This window comes from Pundamilia nyererei, unplaced genomic scaffold (genome assembly GCF_000239375.1).
Source record: "Pundamilia nyererei isolate P.nyererei 1_Seehausen unplaced genomic scaffold, PunNye1.0 scaffold00142, whole genome shotgun sequence".
In the NCBI taxonomy this organism is placed as follows: domain Eukaryota; kingdom Metazoa; phylum Chordata; class Actinopteri; order Cichliformes; family Cichlidae; genus Pundamilia; species Pundamilia nyererei.
In genome coordinates, this window is record NW_005187543.1 from 381685 (window position 1) to 389988 (window position 8304).

Below are 8304 nucleotides of genomic sequence, written 5' to 3' on the forward strand. Positions count from 1 at the left end.
GATCTGGCAGGAAGACCAGGAGACGTGGGGGTCATGTTGACGGAACCAGGGGTAGCCAAGGATGAGAGGAGAGGAAGTGGCCGAGACTACTAAAAACCGGATCTCCTCCTGATGAGCCCCGACAGACATGCGGACTGGCTGGGTCTGGAACTGGATCGGGTAGGGTCGCCCGTCTACTGTGGTCACCGGGAGGAATCGGTCGACGGAAGTCAACGGAATGCGAAGCCGAGAGGCCAGTTTCTGATCGATGAAGTTCTCAGCGGCTCCGGTGTCCAGGAGGGCTTCAGATGAGAGCCGTTGGTGTTTCAGGTGAAAAGTTACCGGTAACAAAAAACGAGAGGGGTCAGAGGAGTGGGAAGGGCCAGGTTGGACACCCCCGCAGTCTACCTGGCGTCGTCGTTTCCCGGCCGTAGCGGGCACTGGGGACGACGGTGTCGAGCTGATCCACAGTAGGCGCAGAGGCCCTCACGCCAGCGTCTCTCTTTCTCCTCTTTGGGGAGTCCACCCAGCTGCATGGGCTCCTCGTTGGATGTGCTGCTTGGGCTAGCTGTGGCTCCATCAGAGGGGGGAGGAGGTCGCGTAGACGTGGTCCTCTGAGGCTGGAAGGGTTTGGAGGCCCGAGGGGTATGGCGAGGCCGCGACATCACACCTTGGTCAATCTTCAGCGCGAGGTCCACGGCCTCATCCAGGGTTTTAGGGGCCTCACGGCCGGTCATCTCGTCTCGGATGTAGTCAGCCAGTCCCTCCAGAAAAATAGAGCGCAGAGAAGCGTCTCCCCACTGTAGCTTAGCGGCCAGGGTGCGGAATTGAGGGGCAAAGTGACAGACGGGTCGGCTGCCCTGGCGTAGATGAAGCAGCTGTGACTCCACTTTCACTTCGCTGCTCGGGGGAACAAACGCCTTCTTTAATTCCTCCACAAACAGGGCATAGTCATTGCAAGCTGCCGATTTATTGTAGTAGAGAGCCGCGGCCCATTCCTGAGCCTGGCCAGACAAGAGAGAGGTTAGCAGAGCAACCTTTGCACGGGCGGTGGCGTATTTAGTGGGCTGACACTCGAACAGCATGTCTAAAGTGGCAAGCAAACCATCAGGCCGGCCATCAACTCCGTTCCACTTGTCTGGTAGTCCGATCCGGGGTTCCGCGCTCACCGGCGCTGGCTGACGTTGCAGCGAGGTGACGGAAGTGGAAAGTTGGAGGACAGTTTCGGTGAGGGACTCCACTTTTGTGCACATCCGATCTACCACACCGCGAAGATATAGAACTTCGGCTTTCAGCCGTTCGAATTCCGCTGGGTCTATAGCGGGCTCAGGCATCCTGTCACGGCGGGGCGAGCTACGCACAGTAGCTCGGCGTGCCGGTGTAGCGTGCTGACTAGACCCAAGCGCGGCTACGGCTAGCGGTGGGTTTGGAGCAGACACGCAGTTATTCTAGTAACGATCAGTGCACGAAGCGTGGCTTCGGAACTGTCGTTACAGACAGAGAGCGAGCGGAGCCGGGAAGAGAAAAAGGATTGAAGGGAAAAACACTCACGGTTGCTGAATCAGGCGGAGACTGACGTTGGCAGAGTTTCGGAGCTCCTGACACGAAGAGAATGATGTCTGAGCGGCGAACAGGTGGGTGGCGTCTCTGTTTTAACCCCGGCCCCGTGATCAGCTGATCACAGCTGATCACCGGCTGACACCTATTGAGAATCTCTGGGATGAGAAGACTTTATGGAGCAGTACGACTCTGTCAATATTAACAGAAGAGCTCACCAAATAATAAACTGTGGATGGAAATAAATGTTGTGGCATTGCATTAGCTTAAAAAGATGCCAAAGCAAATGCATACCAATTCAATTCAATTCAATAAAACTTTATTGATCCTGAAGGTTGACCCTGAAGGAAATTGGGTTAAGGCTGCCGACCTTTGCCAGCGCCACCTTACCCTTCCGACCATACATACATTACACAAACATCACATGGGGTAGACAGGTCAGAGAGGTATAACAATGGAAAATACACAACATGAGGAGAGACGAGGAGAAAAATGATCTCCCCCCAGACTGAGCTCCAACGGGGAGATCAGTTTGAGAACAGAAAAAAACACCTCAGCACATAGCACATGAATCATCACATCTCACAACATGGAAGACATAAGCTTCGAAGGTGTTTGGAGGGGGTGGGGGGTGAGTGTAGGTCTGTGTCAGTGTACATGCGTGTGTGTGTGTGTGTTCCGTGTTCAGCCGAGAGAAAGTGTCCCTTCACCCGGTTAAGCAAAAGTCAACAATCTTCGGTTGACTCGGGTGGCCTTGAAGGAGGGGGAAGAGAGTCACAACACAGTCTTGTTATCTAAAGGAGAGAATTGTTATTCCTGTCAGCTTTTGCCTTGAGCATCCAGCCGGCACCAGGGGGGTCGTATGAGATGAAGATGATAGCTGTTTTGGTTAGTGCGAACAAACTGCTTCCAATTTTACAGTTGGTCTAATGTCCGTCACTGGTCACCAGGTCTCTCAATTCCTGTTGTTCTTCTTAAAGATGTTGTCCATATTGCAGAGCCATGAGCTTCTCCAACATCTTATCCATATTATGTTCCAAAAAACAGTCTGAGTACTCACAGCCCTGCCCATCGTCTATCATGTTGGCCAGCCTTGTGGGATTTTGAGCAGCTGTAGCCGCTTCTTGTTCTTCGATAAGCCAGGTCTGAGCCAGCTCCAATCAACCAGAACTCTCTTATCATAGTTCCGAATTGGTAGATGTCATTCAAAGTCCTCCATCGAGAGTGTTTCCAGACACACGACGCAACTGACCATCGAGTATCTGGCAGCAAACGTCTCTGCAGGACAATCAGGCTCTCCCAAGCCCAGGAGTTGTCAGTTTCGTTAAGGGACAAGTTGATCAAATCCATAATTCTTCTTTAGGTTTTTAGAGAACAAGTCTGGGAGACTCTCTTAGGGTTAGAGAATAAGCAAGACTATACAAAGACATGAGAAGCCAACCAGGAAAGATAAGGGAGAGGGGAGAGGGAGAAGGAGAACGTGTAATAGAGCAAAAAGTAATAGAGCATGTTGGTTTATTGGTTTGTTTTTTATTCAGTAGCAGTCAAGAGGCAACTTAGCCGGCCTCTTTTGACGATCGTCAAGGCCTTTAGTGGGCTAGTAGCTAAACTGTCCAGCAAGATTATAATATTTAAAGAAAACTAACAAAATAATGAAAATTAGGAGTAAAAAGTCCAAATCCAGAGTCCAATTTGAGATTACTCTGACTATGACTGTGTTTTAGATTAAAGCAAGAATGTTGTAGTGAAATGAGATAAAATATTTATAAAGGGGGAAAATCCCACAAACCTCAAAGTGCACTTGAAAAGCTTGCAGAAGAAGGCTAACCTAGCTTAAGTAAGAGAGCACGCCCAACCCCCATCCCCAGAAGCAGAAGCTAACCCCAGGAAAGGCAACGTGACAGGCAAGGCAATGTCATCTGGACCAGCTGTCTTCCCACTCTTCATAGCAGCCCTCACTTCCTCCTTAGTAATCCTTTGTCTTTCCTTTAAAGGTGGAAGTACTCCTTCCACTCTTCACTTCTCCTTGATCACCCTAACCTGTTGCACAACTCTTCTCTGTCTTTGCTTAGCCAGTTGATAAAAGTCCTTTTTTCCTTCCTTAGTGTCTAGCCTCACGTACAATATCAGTTGGCCGTCTTGTCCTTAAGAATCGGATTATTGTGCTGAATTAGATGATTTGACTGTAATGACATCTGTGTGATGGGCCACCACATAAGCGCCCAGACTTAACAGTGTAAATCCTGGCCTGGTGATTTTTATGACAAATGTTGAATTTATAAGACAAACACAAAAATGGTATCGAACTCGCATTTTATCTGTCAATAAACTATGCTAGGATGGTTATATGAGGCAAAAGATATTTTTTCACATATTTGTCAGAAATACTTGTCAGTTGTCAAAACAATTATGACTCACATGGATAATATTGGTTGTTTCTTTATTACTTCATGGACTACAGAGTGATTTGGTCAATTATTGAGAACACAAAATGATGAACGCATTGATCCTGAAGCTGACGCTGCATCACACGTACTCTGGTGTCACTACAATCTGGTAGGTGAACTGGTCACCAGCACAGGGATAAGGAAGGACCTGAGTAGCATTCGCAGAGACGGAAGCCATATTGCTTTTGAAGTCCTGGATTTGACAAACATACTGGCCCTGGCAGACCAGCAAGACCCGGTTACGAAAGAGGATTTCACTTTGGCTGATGTAGTTTTGGGGTGTCAGCTTTGCCACAGGAAAAGACTCACATCTCACACCATGGTTTGAACATTCCTGCCTGTTCATGAGAATATTTGCTTGCCACCTCTTTACAGTGTCTTTGAAGATGAGGCTGTTGTGAACAGGTGTGCTGAATGACTTGGATCTGGTTTGACTGTAGGAAGAAGTTTCATAGCCATAGCCGTGGATATAGCGGTTATTGTAGCGCTGCCGTTTGTCAATCGGTCTTGAGTGGGTTTGAGAGGATGATGTTCTGATTGAAAGCTCTAAAACGATGCTCCAGGGCTCAGCAGTGTAAATCCTGGGCTGGTAATCATTATTTTCTTTGCCGAACTTTTGCTTTGTCAGATTACTAAAGAGGAGCACGTTAAACTGAAAAGCTTTCAACATATTATCACGATACATGGTCTTGTGAGTGCTGTAGAGTGGAGAGCTGGACTCTATCACATACAGCTTCTCAGCAGGAATCATAGGAAAACGAATGCGTCCCAACAGATCAGCCTGCGTTTCCAAATCGATGGAGTCGCCTTTCTCACTGATCCATCTCTCTACAGACTGCAGCACAAAATATTTATCTGACGCCACCAAATCTGAGCGAGTAAGAAGAGCTCTAAGAAGCCCCACTGAGAGGCCGGACCAAGCTGGAGACCTGGTCAGGTTTTGGTAGTTCCAGGCCATGTACTGGACACAGTTCTCCTCAAGCACTAAGTCCTTGGTCTCCACTGCATACTTGTAAAAAGACACCTGGTTGTGAAAGGTGGAGTCTTCTGGGAGGATTTTAGAAAACAGTCGGCCAATGTCCTCCATCAGCTGCTTTAACCCAAAATTAGAAGCCATTTGGTGGAGACACAGTGCAGAGGAGAGGGTCACATCCATCTTACGGGTGTAAATGTACCTAATGAAGATCAGATTATTGAATATTAGAATATTTCATGTTTGAATTTGTACACATTTGTAGATGATTGCAAAACATTTAGATGTTTTAAAGAATAAGTCATCTACTGCAAATGCAGCAAAACATTACGTTCATTATACCTGATGAAGGAGGTGAAATGTGGCTGGCAGGGCAAGCTGAGGTTGACTGTGATGTTAGTAATCCCCACTGAAGCATTAAAGAATGGGATTTGTGACAGGATCATTTTGTGGGCACAGATGGTTTTCTCACTTATCTCTGGGGTCCCATCCTCCTGTTTGTTCCCAGTAGGACTCTGCACTACGATCAGGAAGTCACAGCCATTTCCATCATCAAAGATTTGGCCGAGAAAGTCAGACAGACCGATACTGTGGTCCAGTGATTGTGTAGAATCATTAATGTCCACATTAATGCCTGAAAAAGAATAATTAATTAAGCATTGATGCCACATACCAGTGCTACTATGGGTTCTACATAAAGTTTTTTGTAAGAGTTTTGAGACCTACTTCCTGTTTCACAAATTACTCCAACATCTTCTTTGTGCGTGCAGTCAGTTTCTCCCCAGCCTTTGAATTCACAGGTGAAGAGATGTGTTTCTCTGCCTTTACAATTGATGTCATCCAGCCAAATAGGTCCAGGCGCTACAATGGAAATGGACACAACACTGAAAAAAACTGAATCATCTTGCCATAACATATTAGACAGCACTCATTCACTCACCTACCCTTTTGTTAGGTACACCTTGCTGAAACTGGGTTGTACCTCTGGGTTGTTTACACCAAATTCTAACATTACCATCCACATTGTGTAGCAGAAATCAAAACTCAGCACACCAGGAAACAGTTTTTTCAATATCCTATTGTCCAATTTGGGCAAGCCCATGCAAACTGTAGACAGGGTGACTCAGTTTGTGCAATCTGAGCCTGCAAATTGCAGACAGGGTGAAACAGGGTGACACACACTAAGTGACACTCTGTGTCACTGGCCATTTACCTCTGACCTCTGGCATCAACAAGGTATTTTTGCCCAGACATCCGATACTCACCGGATACTTTTTCTTTTTCAGACTGTTCTACAGGTGCTTGTGCAGTGAAATCCAAATAGATCAGCAGTTTGTGAAACACTCACACCGGCCATCTAGCACCAACATCCATGCAACATTCAAAGTCACTGAAATCACCTTTCTTCCTTATTCTGTTGCTCAGTTTGAACTTCAGTGACTCCAACCATGCCTAATTTCCTAAATACACCGAGTTGTGATTGGTTGCTTAGAAATCTGCGTAAATAAGTGTACCTAAAAGTGGTTGGTGAGCGTACACATACATGTAGAGTTGCTTTGTTTAAACTGAAATCACAAACTACAATTTCAATCATTTCACTGCCCTCTGGTGGTGGATCAGTGGAAATAAAAGCCACCTTGTCCGTAGTCCTTCCCAGTCACAATAGATTTGGCTCCAAGGAAGTTGAGCTGGCGACACAACACCTGGGCGTCAGCCATGTCCCAGTTGTCGTCACACACTGTTCCCCATTTCCCATCATGGTAGATTTCCACACGGCCCTCTGACACGTTCTTAGAGCCAAACAGCCTCACATCACCTTCCCGTGGCTCATGATTTCTGTCTATTCAACATAATAATATATTCTTTTTTTAAAAAGCCAGAGTAAATACATACATTTTTATTTCATATTGAACAATATTAATATTGTTAGCTCATTTTGCATCCTGTAAAAGATCAATTAAAGCAAAATAAAACAAAAAACTATTTTTATGACACTCTATTCCAACCCTGAATTTTCTATTTTGCTTTTTGACTTTTGTTGCTCTCTGAACCTTTGAATTAATTAAACACACTTTTATTTATATTTTGCCAAGAAACTACAACAATGAAATGACCGTCTATGAGTAAGCACTTGGTGACAGTGGGGAGGAAAAACTCCCTTCTAGCAGGAAGAAACCTCTAGCAGAACCAGGGAGGGGCAGCCATCTGCCACAGCAGCAAGACATTAATAATAACTGACAATAACTAATGATTAAATACATATTGGTAAACAGAGTGAAAACACTATTTCTCCTGTATCTTGATTGAGATAAAACAAACAAAAAAGTAAACAGGCCTTTAATTCTAAAATCTAGTTAATGACTAAATCTGCCTCCCTTTTTAGGAGACACAACCTCGTGAGCTATTTGTTCTGAAAACACTGAGAAAGCAATCAACCGCTGCTGTATCCCACAAATGACTTCATTCTGTGTATAAAAGGTGCCTGATATGAAGTACATCAGTTAGAAACTATTCCAAATCAGCCAGTACATTTATCAAAGATAGTCAAACAAGACTGCATGTAAAGAGAGCACAGTCAGAGCTTCAGGTCTCCAAAGCCCGAGAGCCGTTACGTAACTAACTAAATGATCATAGTCATTACATAACTTTGACACTAATGTATATTATTTACACTTTTTTATTATTATGTGTAATTATAAAACTAGGAATATACTTAAAAGTATTTGTGGTTTGGATTACTCACTCAAAATGTCAAATTTGTACGCCCTTCCAGAGACGTACAGAAGTAGGAGAAGACAAAGACTATTTCTAGGCGGGAGCATTTACAACAGCTAGTGCACGACTCTAACACAAAGACAAAAAAATAAGAAGCGGCAAATGACACATGCTCCATCTGCTTTACTTTACGTCCTAAAATGATCCTCCAAAGAATAAATAATCAACCTGCTCAGTACTTCCAAAGAGTTACTATATATTTCCATGAGATAGAGAGGAAGATCTATTCAAATTCAAACTGATAGCACAAAAAATTAAAAGCTGAAACTTTAAATACAAACTTACCTAAATCCTTACGTGCAATAAAAACGCATTACCTTCTTTCCTGTGGTTACGAAGTTGTGTTTGAGGTCTGTGAGCACATACCTGATTGCACAACTGCTCTTGGTTTAACAGGAACTTGTTTGAGGACAATGTCTAACTTTGGCAGATTGTGTGTTGAACATGTAAAAAGATATGACAGGACTCAGAAAATAGGAATTAAGATTTTACTCAGTCACCTCCCTCCACACACACACACACACACACACACACACACACACACACACACACACACACACACACACACACACA

The 8304-nt window shown here is 44.8% G+C and overlaps 1 protein-coding gene across 1 annotated transcript; it reads right to left on the minus strand.

Annotated features, from left to right (window-relative positions):
- Window positions 1-3970: 3970 nt before the first annotated feature.
- LOC102195996 (galectin-3-binding protein A-like) lies at window positions 3971-7793 on the minus strand. Its single transcript, XM_005744322.2, has 5 exons — window positions 7700-7793; window positions 6593-6796; window positions 5683-5817; window positions 5299-5590; window positions 3971-5158 (listed from the first exon to the last, which is right to left on the minus strand). Exons 1-5 carry the CDS (start codon window positions 7776-7778, stop codon window positions 4063-4065), a joined length of 1806 nt encoding a protein of 601 aa, XP_005744379.1. The 5' UTR covers window positions 7779-7793; the 3' UTR covers window positions 3971-4062.
- Window positions 7794-8304: the final 511 nt, after the last annotated feature.